At 53.0% G+C, this 17,375-nt stretch overlaps 4 protein-coding genes across 4 annotated transcripts; 3 read left to right on the forward strand and 1 right to left on the reverse strand.

The window, feature by feature from the left end:
- Positions 1–527: 527 nt before the first annotated feature.
- On the forward strand, positions 528–2,831 carry KRP23_741 (putative glutamate carboxypeptidase; the record flags this gene model as incomplete). Its single annotated transcript, XM_067892489.1, has 1 exon — positions 528–2,831. The coding sequence occupies one exon, from the start codon at positions 528–530 to the stop codon at positions 2,829–2,831; it is 2,304 nt and encodes a 767-aa protein (XP_067751304.1).
- A 130-nt stretch (positions 2,832–2,961) lies between these two features.
- KRP23_742 (putative glutamate carboxypeptidase LAMP1) lies at positions 2,962–5,212 on the forward strand (the record flags this gene model as incomplete). The annotated part of the gene is made up of 2 exons (XM_067892501.1): positions 2,962–4,405; positions 4,458–5,212. 2 exons carry the CDS (start codon positions 2,962–2,964, stop codon positions 5,210–5,212), a joined length of 2,199 nt encoding a protein of 732 aa, XP_067751305.1.
- Positions 5,213–5,635: 423 nt separating this feature from the next.
- KRP23_743 (uncharacterized protein) lies at positions 5,636–6,187 on the reverse strand (the record flags this gene model as incomplete). The annotated part of the gene is made up of 1 exon (XM_067892512.1): positions 5,636–6,187. The coding sequence occupies one exon, from the start codon at positions 6,185–6,187 to the stop codon at positions 5,636–5,638; it is 552 nt and encodes a 183-aa protein (XP_067751306.1).
- An 8,708-nt stretch (positions 6,188–14,895) lies between these two features.
- Positions 14,896–17,208, forward strand: KRP23_744 (putative glutamate carboxypeptidase LAMP1; the record flags this gene model as incomplete). Its single annotated transcript, XM_067892523.1, has 1 exon — positions 14,896–17,208. The coding sequence occupies one exon, from the start codon at positions 14,896–14,898 to the stop codon at positions 17,206–17,208; it is 2,313 nt and encodes a 770-aa protein (XP_067751307.1).
- Between the last annotated feature and the right edge of the window lie 167 nt (positions 17,209–17,375).

Here is a 17,375-nt window from a genome sequence, read left to right on the forward strand (position 1 = left end):
ATGGATGACGTTGACCTGAGAGACTTTTTATCCAATCAAACACTAGAACTGGTTTGGGCCAATCAGAACGAAGTTGAAGTGGAAGGTGTCGGCTGGTGCTGCCAAGAAGAAAGGGGCCATGAAGAAAGACTGTATACGTTACTCCTCGAGATTTCGAGTACATGTACTGGTGTGTGATGAGGTCTCTCCGCTGGCTTCGGGCAATACAGCGCTAGCCAGACGCAGGGAATTCGGCTCACAGTTGTAGCGGTTGATCGAGGCCAAGAGGGAGAGCCACGGAGACCGTGTCACCGTACGCAAGCTTGCACACCAATGGAGCTGCGGTCTCCGCAGTACGTCAACGTAATTAGTCGATCCACTCATCCTGTGGCCTCAGGCAGCATGCAAGGAAGTCCTGCTTTTGTATGTCCTGATGCTGGCGAGACCTCTCGATTTGCAGGATGTGTGTATCGCCTCACTTGCTGGTCGAGCGACCGTTTGCCAATCACCACGAGTATCTCAGTCTTCAATTTGCTCCGTTGGAAGCGATGTCGTTCGCTCCACTGACATCGTACGGCACTGCGCCACCCAGTCAAGAAGCTCCGACCCCAGTGAACGCGGTGGTCCCCGAAACCCCTCGACGTCGTTTTGGCGATGCGGTGCGAGTCGCTGGTCTCGTCGGCACTCTCGTCTTCCTGGGCAGCTACCTCTTCACACTGCAGACTTGGACTCCGACCGTTACAACGTCAACCGCAACGCTTTCGACAGCGGAGGTCCCTGCGTTGAGCAGCACCGAGCAGGCGTTTGTCGGAGGTGTGCAGCCTGTCAAGCTCCGCGAGTTCCTGCACGCGTACGCCAGTGTGCCCCACACGTGCGGCACAGAGCAGGACTACGAGACGGCACTGTACACAGCTAGACAATGGCAATCGTACGGTATTCAAGCGGAGGTGGTGGAGTACTACACGCTGCTGAGCTACCCGGTACACCGTCGTCTGGCGATCGTGGCGCCCGAGCAAAGTGTGCAGGAGCTCAACCTGACCGAGGGCTCCGTCGCCGACGACTCGTGCACGACGGACCCCACTGCACTCCCGCCGTTCCTCGCGTACTCGGCCACGGGCAACGTGACGGCCTCCGTTGTGTACGTCAACTTCGGTACGCAGGAAAACTTTGAGTGGCTTGCAAACCACAACGTCACTCTTGAGGGCAAGATTGCGCTCGTGCGTTATGGCGCCAATATGCGCGGCCTCAAGGTGATGATCGCCGAGAAGTACAACATGGCCGGTGTACTCATCTACTCGGACCCGCACGAAGACGGCTTCACGCGTGGGCCCGTGTACCCTGACGGTTTTTACCGTCCTGAAGACTCGTTCCAGCGTGGTTCGGTCAACTACATCCCTCTCTACTCGGGGGACCCGATGACCCCCGGTTGGGCTTCAGTTGAAGGAGCTTCTCGCCTCACGTACGAGGAGGTGACTAACGTGCCGCGTGTACCGGTTCTCCCGCTTTCTTACGGCCAGGCTCGTCGCATTCTCGCAGCGTTGGGTGGTCGGAAGGCTCAAGACGAATGGCAAGGTGGACTCCCAATCGAGTACAAGCTGGGTGACGATGGTGCTCTGGTGCTGAACCTGGACGTGGAAATGGACAACCACATAGGAACGATTTGGGACGTCATCGGAACGATCAAGGGCGCCGAGGAGCCGGACAAGCGAGTCGTGCTGGGAAACCACCGCGATGCCTGGGTGTGCGGAGCTGTTGATCCCAGCAGTGGCTCCGCAACACTCATGGAGATCGCTCGGGGACTTGGAAACCTGCTTGAGACTGGATGGCGACCTCGCCGCACCATTGTGCTGGGCTCCTGGGATGGCGAGGAATATGCTCTGCTGGGGAGTACCGAATGGGTCGAGGACAACGCCAAGCTGCTGAAGGAAGAGGCCGTGGCTTACCTCAACGTCGACTTGTTGGTTGGGCCCCTCATCAGCGCTAGCGCTGCCCCGTCGATCGCCAGGTTTGTACAGGACACTGCAAGTCTGCTGCCGGCCAACCCGTTCCACGGCGACACTAGTGCTGTTGACAGCGCGTCGAGTTTGCTGGACCAGTGGGCCAAGCAGATGAAGGAGTTCCGTTCCCCGACCGGCGGTCTGCCTGCTCCTGGCGACAGGACGCTGGCCCCCGACCACCTCATCAACTTCATGGGGTCGGGATCGGACTTCACTCCGTTCTACCAGCACCTGGGCGTCATCTCCGTGAACCTCGCGTTTGGTCTCACCTACGCGTCGTACGGAACCTACCACAGCTCCATGGACAGTCTGCACTACATGGAGACCCAGGGCGACCCGCACTACGCGTCCCACGCGAGCATGGCCAAGTGGTGGGGGGTGCTGGCCATGCGCCTTGCCAATGATGTTGTCATCCCGTTCGACTTCTCGTCGTACGCTCTAGTGATGCGCGAAGGACTTGAGCAGCTGGAGCAGCGTCTTGCCGACGGAGAAGTGAGCGTCGAGCTCTCCCAGTTGTACGCTGCCATCGAGAAGTTCGGCGCCAATGCTGACGCGTTCCAAGCCACAGCTCGTGAACTCCAAAGCTCTGGGGGGACTGCAGATGCGTCGGCGTGGAACAACAAGGCCGTCCAGCTCGAGCGACAATTGCTTTCGGCCGATGGTCTGCCGCACCGCCCCTGGTACAAGCACGTGATCTTTGGTCCGGGCTTCTACGAGGGCTACGCCGGCGCGGCGTTCCCCGGCATCACCGACTGCCTCGCCTTCTACGACGACGCGTCTATCGTCCAAATTCACGTCGACGAGGTCACTCGCGTTGTCAACGCTGCGGCCGAGCACTTTGCCAGCGAGGACTGAGAATTCTACCCCAAGTCGCACGACATCATGTAGGTTTTTGTTCGACACTTGTTGTTTCCGCGTGTGTTTCGTTTGGACTTTCGTGCTTCACTTGCCATTTCCGTGAAAAGAGGCTTTCTCAACTCTTGACATGCAGCGCGGCAGCGATCGAGAGGTTCACGCCATTATCAACGGCCAACGCCTCCAAGACGGGAATTCTGCTGTCATCTACGGAGCTATCGGCGACTTGACGAATGTGCAGCCGACGCCGACGCGCGTCTTCCAAGCGTTCGCTGTGTCTTCAGCGCTGACATGTCTTGCCATCTACTGGCTCATCCTGAACGCTGGCCTCGCTACTCAGCTCACGACAAGTAAAGACCACAAGACCAGCAAGTTGTGCTCCACGGAGCAAACCTTCGTTGGCGGGGTACAGTCTGACAAGCTGCAGGAATTTCTACATGCGTACGCCAGCAAGCCTCACGTCTGCGGGACCCAACAGGACTACGAGACGGCGTTATACACTGCAGAGCAGCTCAAGGCCTTCGGATTCGACGTTGAGATCAAGACGTACCACACGCTGCTGTCATATCCGATTAGTCGACGTCTGGCGATCATCGAGTCCCCAACCACGGCCAGAGAGCTCAACCTGACCGAAGGTAGCGTGGCTGGCGACGTTTGCACGAGTGATGCAGCTGCTCTGCCCCCGTTCCTGGCGTATTCTCCGTCGGGAAACGTGACTGCTTCAGTTGTGTACGCAAACTACGGCACAAAACAAGACTTCGAGTGGCTTGAGAGCAGCAACGTGACCGTAAAAGGCAAAATCGCTCTCATTCGGCTCGGCGGTGGCATTTTCCGCGGTCTCAAAGCCATGACTGCAGCTGAGTTCGGATTAGCTGGTGTTTTGCTGTACTCCGACCCACAAGATGACGGGTTTGTGCGAGGTCCTGTATACCCCGAAGGTCCGTGGCGTCCAGAAGACTCATTCCAGCGTGGCTCGCTCTACGTCGAGTGCGGCGACCCTCTCACTCCAGGCTGGGCGTCGGTGCCTGGCGCCAAGTATCTCAAGTATGAAGACGTTCCTACCATTCCACACGTCCCAGCGTTGCCACTGTCGTATGGCCAAGCAAAACGAATCCTCGATATGATGAGAGGACCACAAGCTCCGATGGGATGGCAGGGTGGTCTGACGCTTGTGGGCGAGTATCGTATCGGTGGCGACGAGAGCGCGGTGGTGAACTTAGATGTTCAGATGAACAACTCGGTCGCGCCAATATGGGACGTCGTTGGCACGATTGAAGGCTTTGCGTCACCTGAAGAGCAAGTGATTCTAGGCAACCATCGCGATGCGTGGGTATGCGGTGCAGTGGATCCCGGGAGTGGTTCCTCGGCGCTGCTGGAAATCGCCCGAGGTCTCGGCGTACTGCTGAAGCAAGGGTGGAGACCTCATCGGACTCTGGTAGTGGCATCCTGGGACGGCGAGGAGTACGGGCTGCTTGGTAGCACGGAGTTCGTCGAAGAAAATGGCGACCAACTGAAGAAGCACGCGGTGGCGTACATTAACGTCGATACGGCACGTCGATACGGCAGTCGGCCCGGTAGTCTCGGCGGACGGATCGCCTGCTATATCTCGATTGCTTGTCGAGACAGCCCGAGATTTACCAGCGAACCGCTTTCTCGGGAACGAGTCGGAGGAAACGCTGTACGATCAGTGGATCTCCCAATCCGATGGTAGTGTGGGTGTGCTGGGATCGAGTAGTGACTTCGCGGCTTTTATTCAGCACTTGGGTGTGACTTCGGCCAACCTGCGCTTCAAGCTATCTCGGAGCCACCAGTACGGCACCTACCACAGTAGCATGGACAGCGTCGTGTACTCCGAGAAGTTCGCCGACCCGAACTACGCCACCCACGTCACAACGGCCCGCTGGTGGGGGCTCGTGGCACTTCGACTCGCCGACAGCGCTGTGATCCCATTCGACTTCACGTCGTATGCGTCGGTCATGAGCGAAGCGTTGGCCACTTTCGCGTCTCGCCTTAACTGTGAGCAAGAGCAAGCCGTGGACCTCTCAGTCCTTCGCAACGCCATCGTTCACTATGGCGACAGCGCTGCACTCTTCCACCGTCGATTGACTGAGGCAACAGCTTCCCACACGCAGTTGGAGTGGTGGAATCGCAGGCTTCTACTTGGCGAAAGACAACTCACACTGGACAAGGGACTGCCACATCGGCCTTGGTACAAGCACGTGGTCGTTGGAGGTGGCAGCGACGCTCTCTACTCTGGCGTAAGCTTCCCCGGACTTGCTGACTGCCTCACGTTCCGAGATGATAGCAGCGCCATTCAAAGCCACGCCGACGACATCACACACACACACTCAATGCCGCTGCAGACTTCTTTGTTGTCCTAGCACCGTAGCGCAGTGGGGACTGCATTGGGGCTCTGCTACCGACTTGAACACAAAGCGTGGAGCCTGGAGTAGGAAACCGTCGCATCATCCTCTTGCAAGTGCACATTCGGGTTTATGGAAATGTAGCGCTTTGTTGTTTATTCAGAAGAGAGGTCAGTGTGCCAATTCGCCAGACAAGTGGACGGCTCGACAACTAGTAACGTTAGTGATAGTTCCATAGTATGCCCTTTAACCATTTTCAACACTTCAGCATACCATTCCCACCAGAAATGCGAGCAAGGCCACCACCCGCAACGAAAATGGAAATCCTTGGAATTACTAGCAGTCTTACTCTCTCTCATACTTTGACGTACGTTAGGAGTATCGGCAGGAGCTTGATTCCAAAGTCTTGGATAGGCGAGACTACGTGAACAACTACGCTATCTACCCCGAGGCGATTAAGGCCCCGATGAAGATTGCTCCACTTGCCACGATTCCAATAAGCGTTAAAACGAACATCAGCTTCATCAGGCTGACGTTTAGAATGAAGTGCGCGAAGCCATTCATGCCTTTGACCTTCTGCTGAGCGGCCTTGAGAGGGATCTTGTCCAAAGTCTTCACCAGAGACGGGTTTCTCGCCAAAGTACTCTCCATTTTGGCGATGTCAGCACTGCGGATGACGGTGATAGGAGGTTTGTTCGCGAACGCATTCTTGATTTTAGTGAGGTCGTGAGTCTTCCGGAAAATTGCCCCCAGTTTGGTTAGAGCTGGCGCGACCCCTCTTTCTTCATCTTGAGAGCTTGTGACATCGTCGGGGTCAATTTTCTTTACGCTGCCTTTTAGGTAGCGACGGTTATGACCACCGTCGTCGGTGAGAACGCGGTTGGGCTGGACTTCTAGGTTGTCGACGTGGACCCTTTCTTCGGCGGCTGAGGTGTTGCATGCGATGAGGGCGGCGACGATCGCCAGCAACATCGAAAAGTTGCAGGAACGCATGGACGGATGATTTTGCGGAGTGAAAACGTGTTGACAGGGTTGAGGACAGTTCCAAACTGAAGCTTTTGATGGCACGCCTTAGGGTGCCCATTAAAGATGTAGCATCATTGTCCCCTGGCAAGTCCTTTGAACGCTTGCTGTATCTACGTTACGTACGTTATCTTAATCGAAAAGAACCTGGTAAAGTGAACGGCATGTATAATTTTTTCTGGTGAAACTGGAGCAGCGAATCTGCTAATCTTAACACGTATCATTTCATAACGCAAACTCGATTACCGGGCAACATGTGAGCACATAGCAGTTCCAAACGTGAAAGAGCGCACTCACAAAGCGTGGCACTTCATACGTGATGTTAGCGTTGTTGAAGTGGTTGCATTGTAGTAACGCTGTCGAATATCGAAACCAGTTTTTTCAAAAGTAGACACATATCGCAGCGCTCATATCAGCCAGATATGACTTGTGTGCCCCCTCGCGTTCCCGTTCAAGCACCAAGCACAGAGGAGATGGGACCCCTCTATGCTCACGATTTCCCCTCCCCAGAGTGCAACACAGCAGTCCATATACGAAACTCTTGACATGACGGCCCGCTTATTGACAGCAGAAGGACCTCAGCAAAGCCCAAATATAGCGGAAACGGAGCCACACGGAGTTACGAGCTGGTTACTCTACACGTGAAGACCCGATACCAACGGTGGGACCGCAGCTGTGCCCGAGAGGGTTAACCCTTCCTAGCGGATACGGATGCTTACCGTGCAAGAGCAAGAAATACTCGCCTTGGCGTGAAGACCCATATCGACCGAACAAGACCTCAGAGAGGATCCGCTGTAACGGATATGGAACACCCACCACATGCAAGACCGAAGGAAAGACCGAAGTGAAAAAAATCTTCGAGGAAGACAGGCAGATCTTTTAGAACTGCCTAAAGGCGTCTATAGAAAACAAACATTAACATCAAATAGACGGCCGACTAACACCAAAAGGTATGTTTTCTGGACTCATTGACGCGTGGAAAACGGGTTTTCCAGCGAGAGAAATTGGTGGTCGTGAGGCAACAAGTGTAGGATAGCCATTGTTCAATATGGAGGCTTTGCCTTATTGATAATCCTTTCTGTGGCGCATTGTCGCTGCTAGTTTTCAACAACTCGTCTTGGATGCGGATCCGAAGTGTTGCAGGTACGCTGTCGTGGCGGAGCACCTCTTTAATATATTTTGCCAAATGGTGCGACTAGAGTAATGCTGCAACCGCTTTTTGTAGCATGTTGTGTGTTGGTCAGGAGAGCCTCTTGCTTTAGGTGCCGGGTTGCCTTTTACTATCATCCGTGCTGTCACTGTAAGTTCTGCTAATTCTTGCTTTCATATTGGTGGCATAACGCTTCCGTAACTTCGAATTATTGAGAGATCTGGTTCATTTTAGTAGACAAAGCGGTGAAGGTTGGAGAAAGATGAGGACGAGTTTTCTGACCCAGAAGATTTCAGAAATATTTCAAAATAATTGTAACTCCTAAATTTTACCAATTAACTATTATTAAATTTTGGTTGAAAGCGAGCTATTCCAGACTGAATCTTCCCTTCAGCAAACTGTGATTAGTTGCTTCTGCAGAGCGATTCCGCGGTACGAATCGACAACGACAACGGCCTCAAATCACACAAAATATACGAATTACACACAATTCACAGGATTGGCACCAATATTTGTTTATTATCACTTACCAATCAGCTCACAGCACCTTACATGCCCCCCCAGCCATTTTACTAGCACCTTTAACGGCACGAGCTGCACCTTACCGATTTTTGGCCAATGAAATGCTCACATACTGCGCAGCAAATGGAGCTCTGGCGGCACTTCGGTTTTTCCTACCTAAAACCAACTCCTAGTTTCACCCGCTACCTCGTCACCGCCATGTCTTGTGCTACAATCAACTGGACTCTTCTAGCTAGAGATGTCTCTTCCTACGACAGCGATATGCTTCTAGAATCGCTCATGGCCTACAGAGTGAGCAAGAGCGAACTCTCGCCGTGCTCGCTGTGCACTGAACCCACGCTGCACAACGTGCGGACCAAGCTGGTGTTCAAGTGCAAGGCCTGCAAAGTTGTCACTCCGTATGCGTGCTGTCCGTGGAGAGGCAAGGTGCAGGTCTGCATCATGGCCAACGTGGCCAACACGGGTCTCCGCTGCACCCAGCCCGCGTTTCAAGTCGAGGAGGAGCAGTCGCAACCCTTCATCTTCACGTTGCGGTCGAACGCCAAAGGTGAGCCCATTGTAGGTCGTGGGTCGGACACCGACGCGTTTGCGGTGGGTGTGTTGTTGGGGCAGCTTCTTCTGAAACGGGATCGCGATCCGTCCACGTGCGTCCTGCACCTCGATGCGACGTACAAGTTGAACCAGGTGGAGTACCCGGTCATGGTAGTAGAAATCTCAGAGAGTATGAGTTCTTTTCACCTTGTGGCATTTTATTCTGTCCCAACAAACGGAATACATCTTTTTCGGCGCTTGCGATGCTAAGGCGCACCTACACACTGGTATCGAGCAAGCAGCTCGTCGTCCGCTACGTCATGGGCGACGCTGACAAAGCCCAGCGATACGCCGTCGACTGCGTCCTCGGCGTAGACAACGAACTTCTCAATTTGATGTGTTATTTCCACGTGGCTGCCAAAATCAATAAGAAAACTCGTGGTATTCCAATCTCGCTAGCCGCTCAAGTCTCTCGCGATGTCGCCGACATGGACTATGTCACTTCTACTTCTGAGTTTGATTGAATTCAAACGCGCTGCTCGGAGGAGTGGCAGAAGCTGCCGCAGCTCTGCGCGCTCGCAAACTACTTCTCCTCTCTGTGGATCGACTCTTCATTTCATCGCTCCACACGCCACGTGGGTTCGTCGCAACTAACAACCCCGTTGAACAATTCAATCGCTCTATCAAGCGCGACGATACTCTTCATGCACGTCTGAAAATGGGAACGTTGCTCGACCAGTCCTTATGTGTGTACGCACATAAGGTATCCGAAGCAAGCCGCTCGCCACAACCATTGAACTACGCACTGATTTGCTTCGTCGTGTGCGGGAGATGACCAAAGCGGACTCCATCCGTGAGAACGCCCCAGTGAAGCGACTTCCTGACCGGCGCAACCTCGGAACCAATAGCTGCCGATATCATCAACGTGGTTTCTGACCCACTGGAACACGTGTATGACGCCCAGGATAGGCGAACGAAAGAGTCCCTTCCTGTGACAGCATGCATTTTCGCGCAGAAGGCGAGCATGGAGACTGCTGACATGCCAGAGTGCGGTTGGGAAGTCGGTTTTCAAGCTAAGACATGCGGCTGCCGCATATTTGTCAATGCCGGCTGCTGCATCCACCTTATCCATGGTCTCGCAGTGCGGGACAGGCTTGACCTTTTCGATAGGGAGCGACTTGCATACCGAGGTCACACCAAAGCACGTCGTCAGCAGAGCGATGGTCAGGGGGCTGGAGATCTGCAAGCAATGGCAGCGCACTGCAGTTAAACTAGAGGGTAATGAATCAATTTGAGCGTTTTGTCATCAAAAATACCTTTGTGAATGGTGCGGTCCATACCCACCCATCCTCCGACTGTCACCAAGCTTCACTAGTTGCACGATACACACGTCGCTAGTCCATCCCGCAATATAGTCCCACCACCGCTCAGCGGCTCGCCCCGCGCGATACTCAACACGTGGCGGCGTGTGATGCATACTGCATCTCTGCATTCTTTCGATGATCATTATCATGCTGGCGACACACGCCACCAAATTTCCCGCAAAAAAGGCCCACCTCCGCTTCGCGACTCGCCCCGCGTGGTACTCAACGTATGGCTGCGCGTATCACCCACTGCTCATACATACACCCTCCCACCCTGATCGCTTCATCACTTTGCCACTCCCCAGATGCCTGCACAGTCATGTGCTAGATGGATGCACCCCAGCTTTATCTACACAGCGAGCATCCTGTTCGCCCTTTCGGGTTCATCCTTACTTCAATTGTCAGAGTTAGTCTGTATAGAGGGAATGATCGGCGAGCTGGCGAGGCGGGGGAGCGCATGAGACCCTTGGTGAGCCCGGGCGACTCATCTAGCGCTCAGGAAAGCCCTGAGTTCACCGTCGACGCGTGCTGTCGTTGTGGCACTTGTGAGAGCAGGATTTTCAAACTGAGCAAAAGTGTGGTGCACGCATATGATGTGGTACACATACATTAGAGTGAAAATTCCGTTTTGTTTAGTGCAGCCACAACCTGTGTATCACGGGTACAAGAGCGGCTGCACATGTGCCACCAACTCTTGGTGGAACTGGACGAATGATGATGTCAAACGCCAAAACCAAAGGTGTTTCTCCTATTTTGTCATCGACAACGGTTTCCAGACAACGACATACAAAGCTGGTATGACTGAATGGAATTTTCTATAGTAATCGTCTCACTGTCGAAACCGACAATAAAACACGGCAGGGTTTTGATTACTACTCTTTGTGCAAAAAACAATAAAATAGCCATGTTTTTGAGGGAAAAAAATACTTTAATCACACCATTACTTCAGGATACCTAGGAATTGCTTTCCCAAAGCTACGAATAACAGTTGTTTCCGATAACTCTTCCCAAGCAGCAACGGTAGACTTAATTGCACGGAGGTGCTTCTCTTTGGCAGTTCCCTCAGCAATGCCACGAAACTTTGAATAAATTTTTGCCTTTAGGGGGGGGGCATCATGCCGACGTCCAGCGGTTGACAAACCGCAGTCGTATTGGGCGGAATGGGAACCACTGTAACATGTGTCTCATCGGCAACGACACGCTGACCCTCCTCAGAAACATGGGAGTCAAAGTTATCAAGGAGGGCAGATGGTCCATCGACTTCGTGTTTCAAACGTTTTCCTACATAAAATCTCCAGCCAACTGCATCCAGTCACCCGTTATCCTGCATGGTGTAGTAGTGCTGAGGCGGATAGCGAGGCAGTTCGTTGCGATGTCGCCACCAAGCTTCCCTCTGATGATGAAGTGATTCGGAAGTTTTTCCCTAAAAAAACACACACACACAAAAATAGTTAGATTTATAAATATCAGTTTCGACAGCAATAAAAACATATTAAACGCACTGTCACCACGAATCGTAAGACATGCAGCCATCCTTCCGCTGTGCTTCGTCATCTTGACAATTCGTGCAGGGTTTTTGCGGCCTTTGATTGCCCAAAAGCTCGCTGGCGGCATGTCAAAATTGATACCCGTTTCGTCCATATTATAAATTTGTGTTGGCCGCCATGAGCAGTACTTGTCCCAAAATTCAATAGAGAACTCAGCACGCTTTCGTAACAGCTCTTCGGTCGGCATTTTGGCATCTTGGGTATATTTTAGCCTAAAAGTCGTAGCTAAATATAGCGACAAGTTAATAAAACAATTGTTTATACATTAAAGACGCGAGCTGGAATCACAAGGTCCCTCCCTAGCTACAATGCTTTTGGGCAGTGGTCTCTTGACTGGATGACGACGCGTACTCCAGACGACGTCAACATGGCGTTCCAACTGTGCGGCCTAGTGCTGAAGGAGTTATTCGACGAGAAGAAGCTGCACCGACCTCTCCAGAAAATCCTTGCTTCGACTAGGTGCGCTGGAACGCGTCCTACCAGTGTCTACTGGAGACCATTAGCAGCTTTGCCCAGCAGCTCCGGAATGGTACGTCCCCGACGACGAGCGCGCCAACCTATTTCCCTGTCTAATCCACGGAATTGGACACCGCGAGACGACTTCATCGCTGACCTCTGAGACTACATGACCTCAATGGATGAGTCAAACTGGCTGGCTGATACGTCCTACCTGAACTCGATCAGAAGCGGTGGTGCTGATCCTGGTAAACAGGAGCTCATCTCTCTGCGTCCACGCTGCACAACTGGAACATCGAGTTCAAGACCGTGAACACATACTGCAAGGTAGTGTCGACATTTGTATACAATATTGAAGACTCTAAAAAAAAGTGGTGGCGCTTGTGCGCAGTGGTTCATTCTTCGCTGTCAAGGTAGATGGCTACTTGCTTTAGATATTATGTACACTTTATGCTTAAAAATAAATTATTATGTTTATCTTCGCAATTATGAAAAGCAGGATGGCAAAATCTGCAATACTTCCATATCGCTACCGTTCTGACTTCCCTACACTTTCCGACACCCAGAATCTTGACAAAGACGGGGTGGGAATCGGAAATAATTGGGATCGGAAATAAAAAGGGAAACTTGTGTGAGAGGGGTTCAGTCAGCTTTCGAAAGAGAACTCACAGCAGCAAGGAAATGGGCTATAGAGGCCTCTGGGACGAGAAAACTGACTTTTTCATATATACATGCGTTTCGACCCCATAGCAAAGAGCACGAGGCCCGACAAGTTCATTAGTGAGGGCTGCATCCCAGCAGGGGGGGCACAATTAAGAGCGATTGTTTTAAAAAAAATGGCATAACTCTCGCAATAATAGCAGCAGATCCCTAAGCCACTCGTTTATAAAACCTCCCGAAGTTTTACTTGGCCAATAACAGAGCAACACGAAGACATCCACAGCTCACTTCAGCGCCGCACCCCAGTATGCTTTCAGTCTCGCTTTTTTCGACCTAGCTCCGCAGTCAGATACCCCCCCCCCCCCCCCCCCCCCCCCCACACACACACTCAAACGACCGTGCGCCTCTCTCCATTCAAGGACGCGGTCAAGCTTATCCAACACTGCTGGTACAGCGCTCGGATGGTAACGAGTGAGGGGTCCAATTCCCTACTCTTGGCATTTCCTATCTATTTTGCTCTACCTGCTGTTACGAACTGCTCACCGTTTTACCTGCGTGTGCTGCTTGGTGGTGTTGTGTGCGTGTGCAGACTGCTTCTGCCGCCTGCGTGTGGTAACTGCTTCGTTTTCCACAGGTGCAAGCTTTTATACCAAGTCAATCAAATCAAAATGATTTTTCTACGCACTTTACAGCTACTTGTTTCCTGAAGATAGAAGGTTGTGACTTCCTTCCTGGACATTGCAGGGCTAAAGCGCGTCGATCTGGACACCGTGCCGTTCTTGTCGATGTAAAGAAGAAGGAGCACGTCACCTTGCAGGAAGGCTTTGATAGCACGTTTCAAGAAGAAGAGAAGAAACACTCCGCAGTCGTCCGTGTTTGTCTGCTTCGGGCTTGTGTGAACGCCTCTCATGATGAATGCTGTTGCGTCCTTATCTGCGCACTTCGATTTCAGTTCTTCATCGAAGTAGCGCACCCACAACTTTCTCGACTGTTTCAATCTTCGAAATACCGAGTGAGTCCACGTGGGCAATACATCGTCGTAAACCAACGACTGCGTGCACTGGGTTCTGTACAGCAGTAAATGTCCAGTGGTATGCCATGTTAATCGGAACAACCACCTGATCGTAACTATCGTAGGAAATGTACTCGTAACTGCATAGCACTCCTTTTGCGCCGCCTTCATGCTTCGCCCGGAACGTTTGAACACAGCAAATATTTATCCAATGAAATCCGCGTCCATTATATAGGCTCTCCCATACACGGGTATGTGTTCCCTGATGTAGTACGTGATAACAACATCATTTAGCCAGTTATCACATTCCAGTGTCTCCAGATCGGTTCGATGAACAACCAAGCGAATGTTGGTTTTTCCAGGAGCAAAGCTGGGAGTTCGAGTCTCGCAGATAATATTGGATGGGTCCACACACGCGTTATCATATTTGATAACGCGAATCATATTCCATCGCCTCTTCAGTGCTGTCGACCAACGATATAATCTTGGGCGGTTCCATCGATTTATCGATCACGGATAGCAATTCCAAAGTAGGATGGTGAGTTCCAATTGGCGATAAAGTCACTTCCAATTGAGAACCTGGGATCGCCTCACAGCTTTTAGGTGACCCTTTCAGCGGCGCTGCAGCGGGAGAATCCGATACCGCAGGATGGGAGACCTTGAACTTCTGCTTCTTGCTGGGCTGCATGTGGAAATCGTAGGTGGCGATAAATTCACTAAGCTTGTGACGCTTGATAAATCTATTTAACCACTATAGTTGTGCCCCTCTCGTACGGGTAACGAACCCAGGAAGTTTTATTGCACAGTCGTCGACGATAGCAGCTCGCGTCATCTGGGCGTCGATATCGCTAGAGAGCTTGATCATGTTCACGAGGCCCTCTTCATAACCGTGTGTAGATGATGGGGGACCGGGTCAAGTCGTGGTGGCATTGATGACTCCTGCTTGGAGTTTCTCTTCAGCTGCGCGCCATTCCAGCAGCGTTGATCGAGAAACCCCCAGGTGTGTAGCTACGGCGTTTCATCTTGGGTTTTGCTGTGATCATCGCACTAGAATTGAAAATGAGAGCTAAAGCAGCGGGACAGCCCGCTTTGGTTTGATGGGTGGCGACGGCGTGGGCATTGTAAGCTCGATTGCTGCAAGCCAAAGTATTGGTTACCATTACCACAAGGATCGAACCTAAGAGGAATAGTGCGAAGCGTTATATTTCAACGAGCGCTATTATCGAACTTTTTTCTTTTGATTCTCGAAACTCGAATATTCGAATAGAGCGCCTAGGCGCAGTGTGCGGGGTAAGACGGTAGCCGTTTCGTATTTCGCCAACCACTTGTCGTATTGCACATCGGATGAGTGTGCGGATGGTACCCCCAGCAGAAGATACCAGCGTCTCATTCACGAATTTGCGCGCGTCCTGCATTGACACAGTAACGTGTAGACCATGGAGAGCGATTCGGAGCAATCCAGTGATATTTACGGCACCTTCGACGGTCGCGCAGTCAATTCCGACTCAATTCGCAGCAATTGGTCTCGCACGTCTACGGCAATTCGAGCTGCTGGGTTGGCTGGCATGCTGCTGGTCGCTGGATATGCCTCCTCCGGTGGCTTCCAGATGCTGCAAAGTGGTGATCCCATTGCAGAAGTCAAGGAAGAAAGCGGCAGTCCGTTGCTGCAGAATGTGGCACTGGAGACGGCGCTGAACGACGTCGAGCAGCAGCTTGTGGACGGCGTGGACGCTGCGCACATCCGCGAGTACTTGCACGCGTACTCGAGCAAGCCGCATATCGCGGGGTCCAAGGCGGACTACGAGACGGCGCTGTATACTGTGGACAAGTTGGAGTCGTTCGGGATCAAGACGGAGATCAAGGAGTACTACACGCTGCTGTCCACGCCCGTTCGTCGTCGGGTGGCGATTCTGGAGCCTGCGGACGCTGCGCAGGAGCTCAATCTGACCGAAGCGTCGGTGGCTGGAGACGCCTGCACGAGTGATAGCACTGCAGAGCCGCCGTTCTTGGCGTACTCGCCGTCGGGAAACGTCACGGCGTCAGTGGTGTACGCGAACTACGGAACGGAGCAGGATTTCCAGTGGCTTGTGGACCAGGGAGTGACCCTGCAAGGGAAGATTGCGTTGGTGCGATACGGAGCCAACTACCGTGGGCTGAAGGTGCTCTCAGCGCTGGAACACGGTATGGCCGGTGTGCTCATTTACTCGGACCCTCTTGATGACGGATTCGGGAAGGGTCCTGTGTACCCCGAGGGTCCATGGCGTCCAGAGAACTCGTTCCAGCGTGGATCTATCTACAACGAGTGCGGCGACCCACTAACCCCCGGCTGGGCGTCCGTGCTCGGTGCGAAGTACCTCAAGTACGAGGATGTCAAGACCATCCCTCATTTGCCATCATTGCCGCTCTCGTACGGACAAGCCAAGCACATTCTCAAAGCTCTGCGAGGGAAGCAGGCGCCGGTTAGCTGGCAGGGTGGGCTATCGTTTCCTAATGGCGGCTATCATATTGGTGATGATAGCTCAACCGTGGTGAATCTGGACTTGGAAATGGACAACTCGGTCGGACCCATTTGGGACGTGATTGGCACCATCGAAGGCTCAGAGGAACCTGAGCGACAAGTGATCCTAGGAAACCACCGTGACGCGTGGGTATGTGGCGCTATCGACCCCAACAGCGGGACCTCCGTCCTCGTGGAACTCGGGCGTGTATTCGGAGAAATGCTCAAGTCAGGGTGGAAGCCCAAGCGCACGATCGTCCTCGCGTCATGGGACGCTGAAGAGCAAGGTTTGCTGGGAAGCACGGAGTTTGTGGAGGAATACGCGGACAAGCTGAGAAAGGAGGCCATCGCGTACCTTAACGTCGATGGTACGCTTGGCCCACTCGCAGGAGCTGGTGGCTCGCCATCTATTGCCAAGCTGATCTTCCAGACCGCAAATGTTATCCCAGCAAACGACTTTAGCGGCTTGGCAGTGGGTCAAAAGACGCTCTATCAGCAGTGGCTCGCGCAAACGGAGGGTTACCGTCTCAGCAATGCCAGCTCTGGCACGATTGGCCCGGATCACCTTCTGACGGTGCTAGGAACGGCGAGCGACTTTGGGGGCTTCTGTCACCATTTGGGCGTTGTGTCGGCGAACATTGGCTTCAACCTGCCTGGGGCTTATGGTACCTATCACAGCACGATGGATAGCATCATGTACTCGGAACTATTCGCGGACCCGGACTACATCACGCACGTGACTACCGGACGCTGGTGGGGACTCCTGGCGCTGCGTCTGGCAGACAACGCTGTCCTTCCATTTGAATTTTCGACGTACGCACTGGTTATGAGCGAGGCTGTGGATTCATTTGAAGCTGGATTGAAGGTTGCTGCTGAACGCTACCCCGGTGTGGACTCGGTCGACTTTGCAGAGCTGCGTCGTGCCATCGGCACCTTCGACACTAACACCGAGGAGTTCCACAAGAGGCTAGCAGCAGTGAGCCCAGATGCCTCAAGTGACGCCCTGAGCTACTGGAACGACAAACTCATGTACTTGGAGCGCCGCCTAACGCTGGAAGCTGGTCTTCCACACCGCAGCTGGTACAAGCACGTTGTGTTCGGTCCTGGGTTCTACGACGGCTACGGCGGCACGGCGTTCCCCGGTCTTGCTGACGGCATTGCGTTCCATGACAGTGCTGAGGACATTCAAGCGCATGTCGACGATGTGGTGACTGTGCTCAACGGCGCTGCAGCCTTCTTGCTGTCGAAATAGGCCACCATCCCTGCCTCCAGTCAGCAAGCTGTGGAGGTCGATGCACTCAATTTGCACTCGGATGAGTGTGTCCGCAGGCTACTGCTTGCCAATCAAACTTGCATTGACGCTTGAATACACGCTGCCCTGATTTACCCTGGCCTTTGTCAGCGGTGATCGCTGCCGAG

Source organism: Phytophthora ramorum (assembly GCF_020800215.1).
Source record: "Phytophthora ramorum isolate Pr-102 chromosome Unknown Phyram_PR-102_s0001, whole genome shotgun sequence".
Classification (NCBI taxonomy): domain Eukaryota; phylum Oomycota; class Peronosporomycetes; order Peronosporales; family Peronosporaceae; genus Phytophthora; species Phytophthora ramorum.